This window comes from Ambystoma mexicanum, chromosome 12, assembly GCF_040938575.1.
Source record: "Ambystoma mexicanum isolate Mex_15411 chromosome 12, UKY_AmexF1_1, whole genome shotgun sequence".
NCBI lineage: Eukaryota > Metazoa > Chordata > Amphibia > Caudata > Ambystomatidae > Ambystoma > Ambystoma mexicanum.
In genome coordinates, this window is record NC_090936.1 from 156690323 (window position 1) to 156710157 (window position 19835).

General features: G+C 42.8%; 1 protein-coding gene across 7 annotated transcripts in view; it reads left to right on the forward strand.

The window, feature by feature from the left end:
* The window catches only part of PACSIN2 (protein kinase C and casein kinase substrate in neurons 2), a 909220-nt gene that overhangs the window by 468513 nt on the left and 420872 nt on the right, over window positions 1-19835 (forward strand). For all 7 annotated transcript variants that reach the window (XM_069628223.1, XM_069628220.1, XM_069628219.1 and 4 more), the window contains one exon: window positions 18740-18896. In XM_069628223.1, the coding sequence (XP_069484324.1) occupies window positions 18740-18896 (157 nt within the window). The remainder of the gene's footprint in view (window positions 1-18739; window positions 18897-19835) is intronic.

Sequence of the window (19835 nt, forward strand, 5' to 3'; positions counted from 1 at the left end):
TCTTCTGTGCTCTGAGGAATGATTTTTCCGCCCTCTGAGATATGAAGTGCTGCCCTGTTTGGACTGTTTCCTTTTCTTAATTTTCTCGCTGTGAATCAGATTTTTCACATGCAATTTCTTCCTGTCGGCATTGTCTCCTTTTCCCCATTGCCAGGAAATTTGTTTATCGCTTCTTCACTTACAAAAGTAGGATTTTTTGAGACCACGTCAAATAATAACTGCTCAACTTGCAAAATCCGATCATGATGCAATTTGGCAATTTCCACTAAGTCTATGGTTGCTTTCTTTGGCAAAGCTGTCAACTCGGAGGGAACTCTCTGTAGTACCTGGGTATATAACGTAGCTTCGGCTCTCAGAGCCATCTCATCACATTCTTTTTGGGATCCTCTTGAGATGGTATTTCGTATAGTCTCCTGCATCCCCACTTGCTGATTTTGGTACGACATTTTGTCAATATGAGAGGCATAGAAAGTGTGAGCCTGTTCCTGTGCCATTATATATCCTTCGATTTTACTCATTTTATTCATCATGGAACCTACAGCACCTTTAATTTCTCAGAGAATAGCAGGTGTAAGATCAAGGCCCTTGTCAACGAGATTCAGAATTCTGGTGATGACTGGGAAGTTTTGTAAGTCATGTTCCTCAATATTTACAAGTTGATCTTCTGGAGTAGAGAAAGGGATGTTCCCTGACTGCATCTCAAAATGGTCTAGACCATCGGTGTGCTCATGCTTCGTAGATCAATTTGCCAAGGGATAATCTTTGACTTTTTGAGATGACGCTTTTTTGTGAGTACGAATCTCATTATAGCTTGAACCAAAGAGATCCCTTCCAGGAGCAGTGTGGTCCTTAGGGAATAAATGGTCCACTAGATGTAGATGCACCTGTTCCCGTCGCGGATGGGCTGCAGAAGCCAGTGTAGAGGGTCCCAAAGACAGCCATACTAGTCTCCCCAATTCGTCCATTACAACTGGAGCAAGCATTGAATTGTCTAGAATGGGCATGGAAGCGTCCTGATCCTCTCTCCCACAAGTGCCCAGGTCAGCACCGTTAGAAAGCTCAGCCGTCATATTGCAGGCATCATTATTAGCCTCTTTAACCAAACATGAGGGTATGGGCCGCATAGGGGTGTCTTCAAGTGAGGAAATACCCTCACTGGAACCTGGTGGCTTTAGTATGGGTGGAGCCAGGTCTACCATTTTACCCAAAGATTGTTAAGGTCTGGGGTTCAAGAACTGACATTGAAAGTAGTGACTTTTTACAGGTTGTGGGCAAAGGAAGGGTGATGGAGGCAGCCTTGTTTGTCATCATTTTAGGCCGTCCGGAAGAGACTTCACCCATGCGATTTGTACTATGTAAATTGCGACTCATATTTGTCCAGCCAATTTAGGAAGTACAGAGTCGCAGGCCTTGCATACACAAACCTTCACACACTGAATATGGAGTTGCGACTGATGAATCAAATAGATGAACTTCTGTATAATATCAGAAAGGAATCTTCTCAAAGAACAGATACAACTACAATACAGGAAAGGAGACAAAACTAGCAGTAGGCACAATAGTTCAATAAAGAGTAGGAAGAAAAAAAGAAAAATAAGTAGAAAAAGTAGCCTGCAGGAATTCAGATACTCGTTAACCCGTAGACTCCTTCATGTGAAATTATATTAACAAGGAGAACTCTACCACCTTACGTTTGCCACAAATGGCATACACCCACAAAGCACGTTTTCGGACGTTATTAAATTTCATAGACTGGTCGCTTGAAGAGAGCACTTCAGAATTCAAGAGTTGATATCCAACAATCACACACTATCACAAATACCAGATTGCACACTTGCCAGTGAAGATGGCAGATATGCATGTACCAATCCTAAATAGAATATCATCACACTAAGTTCAGCAGTCTAACAACCGTCAATCCCCCCTTATTTGGGAGTTTGAGTTTAAGTACTTTGCAGAGCGTGTCCATCAAATGCGTTACCTAGTCCAACCTCACCGGGTTCGGGGGCCTGTCGACCCACAGTCACCCTCTATTAGGAGCATAGGTTCAAATACCTGAAAAGAACTCTGATATTCACACTCCTGGCTAGATTCAGGGTTCAAAGGCCCATAGCCCGCAGTCACCCTGTGTTAGGGGTGTGAATTTGAGCACTTGGAGTAACTCTGTTGTTCACACTCATTCCAGGGTTCAAAGGCCTCTTAGCCCGCAGTCTCCCTCTAGTAGGAGAGTGGATCCGATCACTTAGAAGAGGGTAAACATCATACACAAGGCTAGTACCTGCTCCGCAATGATCAAAGGCCTTCTAGAGCACAATTGCCCTCGATACTTGAGGTCCAGGTCATGTGCCCGGTAAATCCAATTCACTGGGGAGGATGCCCAATAGGATTCAACTGAAACCCACAGGTACCTTCCTAAAAGGAGGACAGTGTGCTTACCCACAGAGCAATATTACATACTCAGTACATTAAATACTGTCTACAGAGGATCGCATAATCACGTGCCCGCAATTGCACCCTTTATGGAAGAGGTCAATCAAAAAACAATATGAAATTAGATTACTGCTGACAAATTGCAACACATAATATGATCCAATAAAACAGCGCAAAGCGCTTATCTCGCCCCAAAGAAGATCCTATCAATAGGGACGTGAGCGCATTCAGACCCGTGTGTTTAGAGTTGTTTACAGAAGCCGGAACTTAGAAGCAATCTAAACACTAATATGGAGCATGAAGCGCATTAGCAAAATGATCCAAGTAATGGGGTAGTGCAGTAATGTAAATGCTCTGTTGCAGCACATATGCTGTTCATAGTCAATCTTTCACATGACCATGCGACCAGTTCCGTAAAACCAAAATAAGACAGCAATATCTAGATGTAGGGATAAACGGAGGCACTAGTGAAGCGTTTCGTTCTTGTATGCACCCGGACGCTCCTTACAGCCACAGTTTTAGTTCAGGTTGCGAGGACGTGTCATACATCAGTTAGATAGATGGAAGTCGAGTAACAGCAATCGTGAATGCAAGCTGAGCTGGAAGGTGAGGGCGGGTTGCTATACTAACATATCCCGATGCAAAAAGACTGTACATACTGATGTTTCCGTGCACGCACCACCGCTCCACCAAACACCGAACACACTGCTGGGCACACCGCACAGCGCTCCGTGTTGATTAAGTAAGTGAGTTTGAAGCTGGAGGCGGGCCTGGGGCGGGCAGTAGATTGTTGCACCAAAACTGTAGAGTTCGGAGCAAAAGAGAAACCGCTCCTTCCACCCGACAGTACCTTATCGAACTTCTCCTCAGTCTTCAGAGGATATATTAAGACATGCAGTCTTCACCCCCTGCCCCCACCCCCAATATCGCTTGAAGAATAGGGAGTCAGGAAGATTGCAGACTTATTATATGGAGCAGCACTATGGTACTGGGACCAAGAAGATGTAAACACCAGCATAACCTCATAATCAATGGACATGTCCCAGTAAGGTGGTCAGGCAAGGGAAATCGAGCCGCCTTGCCTGCAGCCTGTTAACCACTCAGGAGAATATAAAAAGGGCACACTCTTTTAGAGAGGAGAGTGAGTTGGGAGGGGAGCTGAGGAGCCTTGGCTGCCCGGACCAAATGAGAGACACCAGAAAGCTGAGACTCTGGATAAAGAAATTCTCTGGACCGCATGGCTAAACTACTGTATCTCCAGCAGGTTAAAAGGGTCCATGGAAGGGAGGCGTTCTAATTCCTCTTGAAGTTTGCTGTGGTGAATGCACGTTCTCCTGGGCCAGGACAGGCGCCCAGGAGTGTCTATGGGGCAGGTGGTGAGACCCTGACCTAAGACCATAAAGACACTGATACTAAACCTGGAAAAAGCACAACCGGTGAGTCGATCGCAGCGGAGGCCCGATGTGTGCTTGCATAGTGAATGAGATACAACATAGCAGCCGGGATGCGAAAGACTGGAGACGCGTCTGGCAAAACTGACAAACCATGAAGAGAACAATGCAGTGAAACAGTCGCAGACTGGTCGCGTGTATAATTACACGTTGTTGAAAGACTCTGTCTGGAGGAAAGAAGCTCTGCAAGCGGGGGAGCTGTGGGAATGTCGAAGTGCGAGCAAAATAGAGATCCTCAAGAAGGGCAGCTGCAAAAAAAAAACAAAGTGGGAGCAAAGTCGTCCCATGCCACTGGAAAAGATACTAATCAAGGAAAAGAGCGTATGAAAAGCATTGGGTGGCCACCAGGTGGGAGAGTGATCCAGGTTGGCCGCAGAGACCCCACAAAGAGTGCAGAGACCCCACTACCAGGAAAATAAGGTATCCTTAAAGTAAAAGGTCCCTGGTTGCGCAATCTGTAGTGGGTGGACCATGCGGTCTGACAACTGTGTCACGACCAGGGAACCCTGTTGAAAGGTAAAAGGAACTTGCTTTAAAATAGGGAAGGGAACCCTGAAAGCAAATTGGTCTGTCTTGCAGAACTGAACTTTTGTGTTCTATGAGTTTAACTTTTGTGTTAAAGAAGCCACTGTAAAATTAGAAAGGGGTCTAGCCTGAAAAACACATTAAGGAAAAGTGAACCAGAAGGCTTTTGAGTTCAAGGAAAGTAAACCCGGAGAAGCCTAACTAATTTACAAGAAGAAAAGGTATTGTGAACTTTTTGCCCAGTGAATGTCGCAAAACTCTCAGAACTTTATTATCCCAAGTGCCTTAAACTTGGGCAAGGGAGATACAAATGAGCTCCATTGTCACATTACCTTTGCTTTGAACACTTTTGAGTTTGCCAAACCCCATACACTGTGTTTTCCTATAGAAGTGAGGACAAGCATAGGTTTTGACACAGACAGTATATTTGTTTGGACTGACAGACTTGTACTTTCCCTTAGTTTTTTTTTCTATGGGGAACATTCCCACCTTACAGTTAGGGCAAGTTAGGCGTTCTACCATCCTGACCATTGAGAATAAAGGTTTTCAAACTGTATTTCACTTGTCTTTGTTTTTGTCATCTCTTGATACCATGCCTGTCTCACAGGGATAAGGAAATCTCCTCTGGCTTCTTCTGTATGTGCTTTGGTATCAGCAGTCCTGTGTGCCTATCGTTCTACTTCATGTTGTGGTGTGTTGGCCATCGTGCAACATTGCCAATCTTAAGCGACTGGCTTCTCTACTTAGTGAAAGGCTTATTGCAAACTCCCACCATGCCGTTTGTCAGTGTACTAATAGGCATGTAACTAAACGCGGTGTAATGGTACACGGTATATGCCAGTGCAACAACATAAGGCCTTTTCATGAACCACAGTCTCCTGACCCACTAGTGCAATGAGATTCACTCATTTTGTTAATTGGCCCTTACCTCAAGACAACAAACCATTTATCCTTCACCCAAAATACAGATACTCAACCACTTAATTTGGCGTCAGTAATAATGCATTGAGTGTTCGAGGAGGAGGAAGAGGAGGATCTAGATGGTGAAGTCAGGAACAGGTTGTTGTGGTGTGCAGAGACTAGGGGTGATGAGTACAACCTTTTATTTCACTTGTGTAGATTGGTATTGGTATATGTGTGTGTAGATGTTTTTATACATAATATATATATATCTTTTCGAATGGATTGTGTCCTCCCACGTATTCCTCGTCTTTAGATATTCGTATCCCAGCTCTGCTGCTTCGGAAAAATGTTTTCACCAGAGGGCGCTGTGTCTGAGGCCGCAGAGTCGAAGTCCCTCGAGAACCGCTGTCGAGCGTCAACGTGATCTGCTGTATAAAGGGCTCGAGCAGCGCCTGTTACCTCAGTTCCGTTTTTCCGACGCAAGTGCTTCGTGTTACGAACGTCACATCAGATTTTTCCTCAACGATGTCCTCATCTACTCCCACCACACCCAAGACAGGGTTAAAAAATTGTCAGAAGTGTGGTAGGAAAATGTCGATAACCGACCCCCATCGGAATTGCTTATGGTGCCTCAGCCCAGGCCATCGGGTTGACGAGTGCGGTTCCTGTCCGGCCATGTCCAATAAGACTCTTGGGGAACGTAGAGATAAGCTGGCGGTGGGGGAGGAAATGTAGAAGTCTTCTAAAAGACAAAAGGATTCGGATGAATCCAGTCGAAAATCTCGTCATGAGTCGAGGAGGTCGAGATCGAAGAGTCGCTCGAGGAAATCTTCCTCGTCTTCGACAAAAAGTCATAAAAGCGACGTCACAGGTCTTCTTCCTCCTCGTCCTCATCTGAGAGGAGAGTAACTTATCCATCTAAGCACGATTCCCCAGAAAAATGGGAGGACTTCAGGGCTTCGATGCTTAAAATATTCGAGAAAGCGGCCCAGACCGCCTCGAAGTTGCCGCATGGTGATCATGCATCTACTCACTCTAAAAGTGACAGAGGAAAATCAAGATCTGAACACGCAAGAGTTGAAAAGGAGTTGAGTGTCTTCAAGGGAAAGTTCCCCAGCGCCTTGTACTAAGTCAAAACCTCTGGTGCATAAATCGGGGTTAGCGGAATCGAAGTCAAAGCCTAAACTCGACTCGACGCATTCGACGACCATAGCTTCGAAACCGCTGACAAAAGTGACGTCAACACCTTTGGCTGTATCGAAGCCTTCTTTGACAGCATCGAACCCACCTTCGACACTGTCGAAGCCAGCGTCTTCTCTATCGACGCCTTCAACGCCTTTATAGAGGCCTTCTTTGATTCCCAGTCGATGCCATTGTCCATACCTAGGTCTATTGAACCTTCTTTACCTGAAAAGATCTTCCACCCTTAACCTAGTCAGGAATTTTTCAGGTCCATGTCATCCATATATGAAGAACACTCCTCTGAAGAGGATGTCGCTTCAGCTGGAGTTAGGTTTGGAACCAGGGAGGTCCCTGAAGAACTAGTGCACCCAAAGTCTAAATTAACAGATCTTTATGACTGGCTCCAAAATGCCAATGGCTTAGACACTTCACCTGAAGTGGACTTTGAAAGACCAGACCCTACAGATCATGCTGATCCTAGTTATAGGAACCTTATGAGAATGGTCATTGATTTTATGGGTTGGAAGGCTACTTTCCCAGATTTCGACGAGGATGACATGACTGACATCCTGAGTGAAGGTCCTTTAAAAGATCCTGTTTTGCCATTCCATAAAGCGCTGCAAAAAAGGGTGATGGTTAATTGGAATACTCCTGATTCAATTCCAGCAGTGAATAAGAAACTTGTACCAAAATATAGGCCATCTTTATCAGATCCAGAGTATTTATCTAAACATCCCTCCCCTGAAAGTCTAGTGGTTCAAGCTGCAACCTCCACTAGCCAATCAGCTTACCCATCTATTCCATCAGACAGGGATGATAAAAAGTTGATGCTTGGACCAGGAAAGTTTTTTCTTGGGGCAGCATGGCCCTTAAATCGACTTACGTCACGTGCACATTAGCAAGATTTACATATACCCTGTGGGGATGCATGTCATCAGCGGCTGAACGTATCCCGGAAGGTGAGGAACGGGATGGTTTCCTGGCTATAGAAAAAGATAGTAAAGAGGCTATGGAGGAATGCCTTCAGTCGGGACTGTACACTACAGATAGTTTAAGCGGGTCCATGGCATCTAGCACGGCCCTGTGCAGATTTGCATGGCTAAGGAAATCTGGCTTTGTATCTGATGTGCAATCTAGATTACTTAACATGCCCTTTGACGGCTTGAGGTTGTTTGGCAGCAAGGCGGACGAAAGCTTGCAGAAGCTGCAGACCTCAAAAGCGGCAGCAAAATCACTTGGTGCCGCCTCAACAACACTCTTATGCAGGCTCATCTTCCTGGAAGAGTCACCCTTTTCGCTTCTATTCCTCTTTTGGAAAAGAGAGGGGGCAGGCCAGTCAAAGAGGCCAACAGAGAAAACCCTTTTGTGGTGGAAAAGGGAAAGGTGCTAGATCAGCCACAGCAGCGGCTACTACCTCCTCAGCCACTGCTGCAGGCGCTGCAAAGCCACTTTGAGGTCTTCACCCACAAAACTCCAATGGGAGGCGCAGAATCACTCGGTATCTGAACGAATGGCAGGGCATTATGTCAGATGCCTGGGCACTAGAGATAGTGACCCATGGTTACTTCTTCCTTTTCATCAAAGGCCTCAAGATCATCCACCGAGAGCCAACTCTGTAAAAATTCCAGACCTGCTTCTTGTGCAGGAGATTTTAACCCTGCTAGAGAAAGGTGCAATAGAACATGTACCTGTAGCGGAGAGGAACAAGGGTTGGTACTCCCCTTATTTTCTCATCCCCAAGAAGGACGGAGGATTGAGACCCGTCTTGGACTTGAGAGGGTTGAAAAAGTTCCCTGGGAAGGACAATTTCAAAATGGTGACCCTTTCTCAGATCCTTCAGGCTCTTCATTTCAGGACTTGCTGGTTTCATTGAACCTTCAGGATGCTTACTGTGATGTGCCAATCCATCTCAAGCACAGAAAGTACCTGAGGTTCGCAATTGATGGTTCTCATTATCAGTTTCGGGTTCTACCATTTGGGCTAACCTCTGCCCGACGGTTTTCACCAAACTGAAGGCGGTGGTGGCAGCGAGTATCAGAAGGGGATTCACGCCTACCCTTATCTGGACGACTGGCTAATCGGGGCGAGTTCACCCGAACGAGCCCAGGAAGCTCTGGCCATGACCTGCTGCTTCCCCTTCAATTACAAGATGTCACATATGATTTCAAGCCAAAAACTCCAAATCATCAGAGCAATCCTGGACACTTCCTCAGGGAAAGCCTCGCCCACCGAGGAGAGAGCTCATCACATTCTGCAGATGGTAACGAAGTTTCAAAATGCCCAACATCTTCCGGCATTCGACTTTCTAAGGTTGCTAGGCCTCATGGCAACCTGCATTTTTCTGGTGCCAGATTGAGGATGACTCAAGATCTTCTATGGTGGGCTTGCTTCTGATGTGGAACACAAGGTCATACTAGTTTATAGAATTGACCTCCCACTAAAATATCTAGCTAGCCCAAAACTATTTTTAACGATTATGCATGCTGCAAAGCATGTTACTTCACTCCTTGATATCTTTCCTGGGAACTGAGAGAAACCTTGTCCCTTCTCTTTACAGATTACCAAGGAGTGCACCATAGTGCACATGACACGGAACAAGGAATTTTAACCATGCGTGTGGCAACCTAGGTTCATCCCACATGGGAGTATACACCGTATATGGGAAAGACAGAGATAGTATGGTTCTCCAACATGTCATGGGACCATAAGGAATTGGCTCTAATATAACTTTGCCTTTGTCTTTCCCCCATACCCCATGCCACGCTCTTTTCACTTTACAGGGTGGCCTCCTATTGGCAATCCAGATTTGTCTCTAATCTGCAAAGCAATTAGACCACACACCAATCAGTGTTGGTCTTTCCCAGCCCTGATGAAAGTGGTCCCAGTATTATTTTTACCACTGAAACCGGCTGGCTTATTGTATGTCCTGGCTATATGAAGATGGATAAATGAAACCCACAAGTCGGGCTACAATTTTCTTTCCTGTTCCTAATTATTATTAGGAGGAATTTTGTATTAATATTTGAGGATCGGAGCTACAAGAAGATACAGATCTCTGAATCCCAAAGAATAGGAGTTGTTTTAGATCAACCTTGGTCCAGTACTCCAAATTTCACTTTCAGATATTCCGTGCAAAGAATATACACGTGAATCAAGACTGTCTCTCGACTTATTACCTCCCAGCCGAGATACACCCTCAGTACCATCTTTTTTTTAACGAGTTGCATTCCATGAAACCTAAGTAAAATTGATATCATTGTGGAAAACAACAACGAAATACCCTGGGTATATACAATATCCAAGGAAAAGGAGTATAGGAAAGCAAAAAGGATTGAATCCAGAATGAAAAGTGATATTCTGACTTGAATCCAACTGTGCTACAACAACCTTAAAGGGAAGATTCAAGTATTAGATCCCTTGATTAGGTTCTACAACTGTGGATACCGGGCTTCCAAGGAGAGCATCCTCAAGGGGGAACCTTTTTGGCAACCATAGCCGGGGATAACGGTAGTGACGGATGCCTCTCTCACGGGATAGGTAGCCCACACCAATGATCTGACAGTCATCAGTCGCTGGTCTCCATCGGAGTTCAAACTACACATCAACCTTTTGGAGCTGAGGGCAATCAGACTAGCGCTGAAGGCCTTTCTTCCCTCTGTACGGGTGAAAAAAAATGTCCTGATAATGACGGGCAACACAGTGGCCATGTACTAGCTCAACAAAAGAGGAGGCGTAGGATCACTCCCACTGTGTAGAGGCAATGCAGCTCTGGTTCTGGGCAATGCAAGAAGGAATATCTATATCGACAGGTCACCTAGCCGGAGAGCTGAACACAGCGGCGGATGCTGTGAGCAGGCAGAGCACAGTCTCCCACGAATGGGAACTAGCTCAGGAAGTCCTTCAAGAGATCTTCACCCTTTGGGGAGCCCCTCAAGTGGATCTGTTCGCGACCGGTGACAACCGGAAGTGTGAACTGTACTGCTCAAGGGAATTTCCCCCAAGAGGAGCTCTAGGGGACGCGTTCGTAGTGGACTGGGTATTTCCACTCCTTTTACGCGTTTCCTCCTGTCCCTGTGATTCCTCAAGTAATCAAGAGGTTGAGAAAGTTTAAGAAAACCATGATCCTAATTGCCCCCGATTGGGCCAGGAGGACGTGGTACCCGGACCTTCTGGACATGTCCATCTGCCCTCCAATAAGTCTTCCACAGAGAGGATCTTCTCTCGCAGGAGGAAGGTCGGGTTCTCCATCCAGAGGTCAAGACACTGCGCCTTCACACATGGTTTCTGAAAGGCTGAGATATAAGGATTGGGACCTTCCGGATGACGTAATGGAGATTTTTGCTTTCGGCCAAAAGGCCAGCAACAAAATCCCTGTACCGGTGTTGTTGGAACAAGTTCAGTAACTGGTGCTTGGATAAGAATGTGGATCCATTCCTTTGTAATGCTCCAACAGTAATAGGCGTCCTATTATAAAATGCCTTTAGTCATTCAATTCTTGAAAGGGCTGACAAATGTATACCCCCCTCCACCCCCCCCCCCACACCTTTCCAGGTGCCCATCTGGGACTTGAATTTAGTCTTAAAATTTCTCATGTGTACCCCTTTCGAACCTTTACATTCTTGCCCATTAAGATTTCTCACTCTTAAAACAATTCTGTTGGTGGTTATAACCTCAGCCCGCATGGTAAGTGAGTTGCAGACACTCTATTTAAAGCCTCCTCACACCATTTTTCATAGTGACAATGTTATTCTAAAAGTCCAACCATTTTTATTGCCTAAAATAGTTTCTGATTTTCATCTGTCAAAAAAAATGGTCTTACCTTCCTTTTATCTTCCGCCTCATGCTAGTAAGGAAGAGGAAGGTTGCATAGGCTGGATCCAAAAAGGGCTCTCAGTTTCTACATTTCCAGATTGGCAAATCTTTGACAATGTAACCAACTATTTGTTGGGTATACTGGGCACAAATTGGGCCTTGCAGTATCTAAACAAACTCTATCCAGATGGATAATTCTAGCAATCTCTGAATGCTATAAATTGGCTGGGAAAGAGCCTCCAGATGGATTAAGGGCTCATTCAACCAGACGCACGGCAACTTCCACGGCTCTTCTGAGGGGTGTCCCGGTGCAGGATATTAGTGCTGCGTCCACCTGGTCGTCAATGCACACCTTTTTATAAAGCATTACTGCTTGGACTCTACTTCATATCAAGGGTTACTATTTGCAAAAGCTGTCCTTCAATCAGTCCATAATTAAACATTTCTAGTGCTCGCACCTCCAAAATTACCACTGCTATGGGAGTCTATCTAAAGATGAGGAATACGTGGTAGGACACAATCCATTCGAAGAACAAGTTACTTACCAACTGTAACGTTCTTTTGATTGGATGTTCCTCCCACGTATTCCTCATCAACCCTCCCATCCTACCCCTCCGTACAGTTTACGCCAGTTGCACTCTAACTTCCTCAAGAGCCTGAGGATTTTAAGCCTGATCAGCTGATGCGACCACGAACACCGTAAAAACAGAACTGAGGTAACGGGCGCTGCTCAAGCCCTTTATACAGCGGAGGACGTCAATGCTCTCGAGGGACTTTGACTCCGCGGCTTCAAACACAGCGCCCTCTGGTGAATTTTTTTTCCCGAAGTAGCAGAGCTGGGATATGAATATCTAAAGATGAGGAATACGTGGGAGGAACATCCAATTGAAAGAACTTTAAAGTTGGTAAGTAACTTGTTCTTCTCAAAATTCTATTGCTAATAACCTCTGACTGGCTGGACGGATTTGGATTAAATGTTCCAGAAGAAAGGTTTTCATCTCTCTCCACCCCCCACTCCCCAAACTGTACATATTGGGTATGATTTGTTAAAAATTGAAAACGTTAAGAAAAATAAAACCCGGTTTTGCTTACTCCCATTCATTTTCTCATAGAGTAAAAGTTCCATTTCTGAACCAGCTGTAGTCCCGAAAGCCATTGGGCAGATTTGCACCAAATAAGAAACAAAGCATTGACTGGATTTCTTTGACTGTATTGGGTCATATCTGTCCAGTGGTTTTAAAATATTCTGTGGAGAAGGGTTGCCCCCCAGGATCCATGAAACCTTTATATATCTACCATGGTGCTTTGCAGCAGAGAGGCTTATCAGAAATGAAACGCTGCAACTTATTTTTTCTTTCTCAATGCAAGCGATTTCCGTGATGGTACCTAGGGAAGCTGAAGTCTTCAAAATGCTATTTGGAGGAGGAAAAGGGATACAATCAGGGGTGGGGGGGGACATGTGAATATGGGGCTGGGCAGCCAGTAACGGTACAACATGTTCATTTTATATGGGGGAATAACAGTGGAATCGCGCAATATTACTGCTGCCACGACATAAGATGCGATTGGAAAATAAACTGCGTCACACAATACCGAAGAGTGATGGGGGTGGGGTGGTAATTGGGAGACTGTCGGGTAGGGAGAAAAAAAATTGAGGGGAGAGGGCGCAAAAACAGAAATGGGGGGGGCACATGAGTAGCTGTGATGATGGGGAAGACTTTATTTGTCAAGTTTTTCCATTATCGCAGGCATCGCAACATCGCAACATGGCTATGCTACCACAAGAAACAAATGATTCTGGTAGATTAACGCAGGGATAGTGGGACATTTATTTTCTACGGTGATCAGGAAGCCGGTCGTGACACCTCTAATGTTATCCATGATTTGAATATCAATCCATTGCACTTGGATATCATGGAATTTAAACCGAAATCTAAGTTTACACCTCAATTTATTGGAGACAATGTCATTGAGACATTTAATCAAGCTTTGACTCGAGATATCCATCAATATATGGACAAGCACTCCAAACCCCATTTTAAATCCAATCTTACCAAAAATCAAAAAACTGCTCTTCAAGAATTAGCCGATGACAGTAGTATTGTAATTAAAGAGGCAGATAAGGGAGGCAACATTGTCATTCTGAATACTTCTGATTACATTTCCATGGGTCTCAAACATCTTTCAACCCCTGGCTGCTATCTCACTCTTAAATCTGATCCCACTAAACGTGTTGTGTCAAATTTAATTGATCTGATTTCTCATTGGCATTCTAAAGGATTCTTAACTGATGATGAAAAAGATTTTTTGTTAATTACTGATCCTACCATACCAACTATGTATTTTTTACCTAAAATTCACAAACCTTATGAGATTCTACCTGAGGTCAGACCTATTATGAGCGGTATTCATTGGGCTACAGAGAGCTTGTCTAAATATTTGGATGAAGTGCTGAAACCATATGTAATACGAATGAATTCTTACATCAGAGATAGTACCCATATTCTTAAGGACCTCTTTGCCACTACTTGGCAATCAGACTTTTTGCTAGCTACCATTGATGTTGTTGCTTTGTACACCAATATTGATCACCATCTGGCATCACTTACATTAGATTATGTTTTTAAAGATTGTTCGGCATCTTATATTGAACATGTCTCTATGCTTAAACAATTTCTCAAATTTGTTCTAGCCAATAATATTTTTCTTTTCAATGACCAATTCTATCTTCAACTGAAGGGAGTAGCCATGGGAGCCAAGTTTGCACCCTCCCTGGCTAATCTCTTTATGGCATACTTTGAGGAGACCCATATTTTGAATCAAAATCAATATCATGCCAACATTGTTACATGGCGACGTTTTATTGATGATATCTTTTTGATTTGGAAAGGCACTGAGGATACCTTCAATGACTTCCTTACTTATGCCAATACTAATACCTTTGGGATCAATTTCACTGGCAAATCTGATTGTAAACAAATTGACTTCTTGGACTTACATATATTTGTCGAGAATCAACAAATTTACACGTGCACTTACAGGAAACCTACTGAGGTGAATTCCGTATTAGCAGCACAGAGCAACCATCGACGAACTACTATTAATAATATCCCTACGGGTGAGTTTCACAGGGCCAGACGGAACTGTACACGCCCTATCGACTTTGACAAAGAATCTAATATTATTAGTCAACGTTTTTTGAACAGAGGATACAAAGCCTCTGTAATCAATGAAGCACATGCTAAATTCATTGGTGTCACTCAACCAGACCTCTTGAACAAGGCAGCCAAATCTAAAGACTCTTTACCCCATATTTCTTTGGTTACCCCATTTACGTCTGATTCTTCCATGATGTACAAATTGGTTGCCAAACATTGGCACATCCTGAGACTTGACAAGGATCTAGAGCCATACCTGACTCCTAAACCGAAATTTACTTATTTAAGATCACCAACTATTAAATCACGGGTGAGTCCATCATTCTTTGATAACAAAACCACAGAAACTTCCTGGTTACAACAACTGACGGGCTTTCGTAAATGTGGAAATTGCAATCAATGTGCCTGGGCGTTTCCCAAGTGTGAAATTTTCACTGATAAATTTGGAACTAGAGTGTCCATTAAGGACTACATTAATTGCAGATCTACCCATGTGGTATATGCCATTGTATGTGTATGTGGCAAACTCTATGTGGGCAGTACCATCCGTCAGCTTCGAATACGCATCAGGGAACACTTGGCCAGCCTCAGGATGTGTGAACCCAAATCACCATTAGCAATTCATTGGCAAGTAGAGCATCAATTGGACTCAATCACTGATTTGCGCTTTATTGGTCTGCAGAAAGCACATAAAGGGAAAAGAGGCGGCAATCTCCAGCTTAAACTGCGACAGATGGAAGCCAAATTAATTTGTCTTTTGAGATGCACAACACGTGGGTTGAATTCAGATCATGAGATGCATGTTTTTCTCTAAATAAGGCTTACCTTATCAATATTGAATTTTGTGAGCAGAAAGGTTGTTTTTTTCATGCATGTGCATCACTGTTTTGAACATCTATCTGATTGGGGCCAGTTATCACCGTGGCTCACCTCTCATGCGTGTCCGACCACCAGTAATTTTTATATTACTCTTTAGTCTAATTTGGAATCTGTTTGTATACCATATTCATGGAGTTCACGTTAAATGGTTGTGAGGATTTTCCGGCAATTATCGGGCACTGTAAGTCACCTTTTCGAAACTATGTTGATATCTGACGTCATAGCCTGCGACCGGGGCGCACTGCGTACGGCTACCGTCACCTTGTTGATACAATACGTCACCAGAGCGACGTAACGCGCCTCCACTTACGTCGCCGTCACTTCTGTGACGTCTTTAGCGACACACTTTATCTTGGAAGCTTTCGATCATTGACGGTTGAATTTATCCTGGTATATATGTTTCTCACTCGATATATCGAGTAAGTAATTTCCTCTTGGTGAATATTGAATCTTTAACTGATTGAAATCGACAGCTTTCTTATTAGATCCGGTTTCCTTTCAGGCTATATAATTCAGTCGGCCAATACGGCAACTAGTACCTTGTTCTTTTGCATTTCGCCATATTTCCCAAGTGATGGGAACTTTTTCAATATTTTGATCCGGTGAGTGATTTATTTTAGTCCTCATCATTTTGTTCAATTGATTTCATAGCTCCTGTACTGAGTTCTATTTTTTGTTTTATATATTTTTACTTTGAATAGGATATAACCAGCTAATTGATGATCTTTAGTTTTGTGTGGTAAGTGACTTTTCTGTATCATATTATCATCGAAAGGAATTTTGCATTATCCTTATGCTACTCTATATAATTGGTATCTTTTAATTATTTAGTATCACGTAATATTAGCTGATGCTGTATTTACAATATCCCTCCATTTAATTTTGGGTTATTCTGGACTGTGATTAGCACTTTGTTTTTTTGTTTTTTTTTTTTTCCTGGTGTCTGGGCTCGCATGTGGTTGTGCCACGGGGTGCTGGCTACAGTTAGTTTTAAGATGATATTTGAGTACCAACTGTAATACGTATGGATGATTTCTCATCTGAACATTGTCTATATCTTTTTCTAAATCGTTTCTTTTCTTGTTATCTTTGATTTCACTGTGTTTTTACTGATCCACAACTGCTGTACCTCGCCCTCTGCATGTTTTCCTGGTATGTTTATTCATTTTATTTTATTTTTGCATTTCCGTTATCGTTTTGGAATATCGATGTGTACTTTATTTTAACGATTATCTTTCTACTGCTATGTATTCAATGATTATTTCTTTGTTATCTTTTTGAACATCTATATTATTCTTATTTACGATGTGTGTTAACCAGCCTTGAAAACGACCTAAGTGTCGAAACACGTGTCGGCTGTTCTTCAAAGAAAGCTTTATTATTAAAAACATTGTATTCAGCAAGACTGTTGATTTACTTTAGTTTAACAGTGTCAAGCGCATTCCTACCCCCGTTTTCATTATACTATCATTTATTTTCTACACCTGCAGCGATCACATCTATTAGACTGGGGGAATGGGTCTTTGGTAACACATTATTGGTGTAACATTGGTCGTGGCTACTGTTAATTTTTAATTAACTTTTTTATTTATCATTAAGAATAATTGCGAGTGAGTTTGGCACTATTGCCCTCTATAGCCAACAATAATATAATTGGGCTCATCTTAATGTCTGCAAGGACATCTAGCCCTAATTCATTGTGCAGTGCATATTTGGTGGTGGAGCCTGGTTATCGCAGTGACCTTATTAGGATAAACTGTTAGGTTAATTTTTAATCCAGTAGATTCTTAATAATCCTAACTTCCTGGTGCCAATAGCAATTTGACTTGATCTTGTTCATGGGTTGTCAACAAAAGTTGTCTTCCATTGAGTTTAGCAAATCTAAAGAATGCAGTTTGTTTGGGGCATTGGTATTTGATGGCTTGTTGCAAAACATAGGACAAGCATCTACGTGTCGCCACTAAGTGAATATCTAAGTAAGTAAATATTTGTTTTCTTTTCTCAGACCCCTTTGCCCTGCCCCACTTACCCAAGAGTTGCAGCTGCGGCTCCCGCCGCCTCACTTCACGGCTTCTCGCTTTTCTAGGCCGCCATGGTAGTGGAAGAGGGGCTCCATATGGAACCCTGCCTTCCATTACCATTGCGCCCATCCAAGGGGGTGGGGTGGGGTGAGGTGAGGGCCAGGCCTATAACTCGGGCTGCCGTGCCGTTACACCCCGTTCCAATCCTTAGAACGGGGTGCTAATGCCTTATGTTCATTTATTGCCATTATCTCTGATCCAAGAGATCTTTATTACCCTAGTTAGTCTGCAGTTTGTCATCTTGGCTTGTACGCTTATTAGATGCTTAAGAATCCATGGATTTTTACGAGCTTTGCAACTAGAAAAATGCTCTTGGGTCTGTGTGAGGTGTTCTGGATATCTTTTGATTCTTCCCCAGCCTGTTCAGATTTCTTTAAAAGTCTTATAGTTACAGAACAATTTCTATAGAGGTTTGGGTCTAGATATTTGAGTCTGACACACCCTTTTAGTTGTGTGGACTAGATTGTTGTAACACAAGGATTGACTCGTGTGGGGTTGACTCCCTTCCTGAAGGGTACATTTAACAGATTGCCTTTTAGATTTAATGTATTGCAAGGGAATTTCCAGCTTTTTATTGTTATTCTCTTATCTACTTTTCAGAGTTGGGATATTGTATAGCATCGATCCCTGCAAGACAATAGTGATATCAATGTATAATGAGTACAGTTAGCAAAAGTGTCCTCTTTGTTGACTATTACACTTGGATTACAAATTATGGATTGAGTCGAGAAGTTGGACATGGGTATTTAGACCAGTAGAAAAGCGATAGTCATGCAGGTGATGCATGTTGATCAGTTTGAAGTGATATGGTGGCTCTCATGTGTAAGGGAAGGTTTAAGTGATGCTGCAATTCCTGCCTGAGGCTGTAGCCTTTGCGGTCTCATTAGTGTCTATCTGCTGTGGTTTTGCCATTGCTCTGGTAAATGTATTAATTTGCTGCAAATTAATGCATTGAATACTGTAGCTCAAAAGGAAAAAGTAGGTAATACCAATTTGGCCAATGGTTTCATTATGATATCCAGAAATCTTTGTAACTAAATGTCTTTTAAACATGTTTTGTAAGAACTTGGGAGTACATTTGTGGATATGCTTTAATATTTTGTTTACTTTTTATTATACTAAATATGTTATAGTTAATTGAAGTATACCATTTCTTGAGAAGATGAATACTTATGGCAAAAGAAAACTAGTAACGAATTACTAGCCTAATTAAATAATTGAAGCATTTAATCGGGTCATGGATGCTTGAGTGGGAAGTGAGTGGATCTGATAAAGGAAAAACATGTCAACTTAATACTTCACTCCTTGTATGTTTTAGGTTGGAAACTACAAACGCACAGTAAAGCGAATTGATGATGGCAACCGACTTTGTACTGACCTCATGAATTGTATCCATGAACGTGCCCGGATTGAGAAGGCCTATGCCTTGCAGCTAACAGACTGGGCTAAGAGGTGGAAACAGATGGTGGAAAAAGGTATGGAAGAGGTGGCTACATCTGAATACCAATGAGGAATCTAAAATGATTTCATTATGAACATAGGAATTTGTTTCAAGGTCTTGATTTAATTCTATAGCCGGTTAAGCACATGATGGGTTTTATTATAAAGAGCATACTTTATATAGGGATAAGCCCCTGTTAAAAATGAACACCCTTCAAACAAAAACGGATTCCAATCAATTTAATATCTTTCGGCCAAATATCCATTCCTGCTGTTTGGTCCTGCTTTGACTTTGGCAGAGGTGTGTGTGTTTGTGTGTTACGATCTATAAAAAGTTGTCTTTTATAAACCTAAGGAATACCAAACTGTATCTTTCACATATCATTATAGACATAATGTAATGTAAAACTAAACATTGAGACTAAACCTTACATAAAACAAAGTCAATATTGTTTCAAGCTTGAGTATCCCTCTATTTTTTTTTTGTGTTGAATGGTATTTTGTATTTAGTTTGTATACTGATATTGCATGTGTGCTAGGTTGTACTTGGCATATTAATAATTCTTATTTTGAATGGATTGTATCCTCCAACGTAGCCCTCATCTTTGACATGTAATGCAGCTTCAGCTGCTCCGGAAAAAGTTTTCGGCACAGGGTTATGTGTTGCTGGTTCAAGGATCAAGTTAAGAGACTTTGCAACTTGCCTTACACCGGGAGTGATATACTCCATCAAATGCCTATGTGGTAAAATCTATGTGGACAAACCATCAGACCTGTCAAGATTAGATGGACGGAATATAAATCTAATATCAGATGCCGAAACATGAAATCACCTCTCTCAAGACACTTCTTGGAGAACAATCGCACTATAGCCCAGGTCAAGTTCCAAGTTTTAGAAGTTGTGAAATGCCCACTTAGGGGTGGTGCCTACCAATCCCTCTTGTCAAGAAGAGAACAATTCTGGTTTCATCACC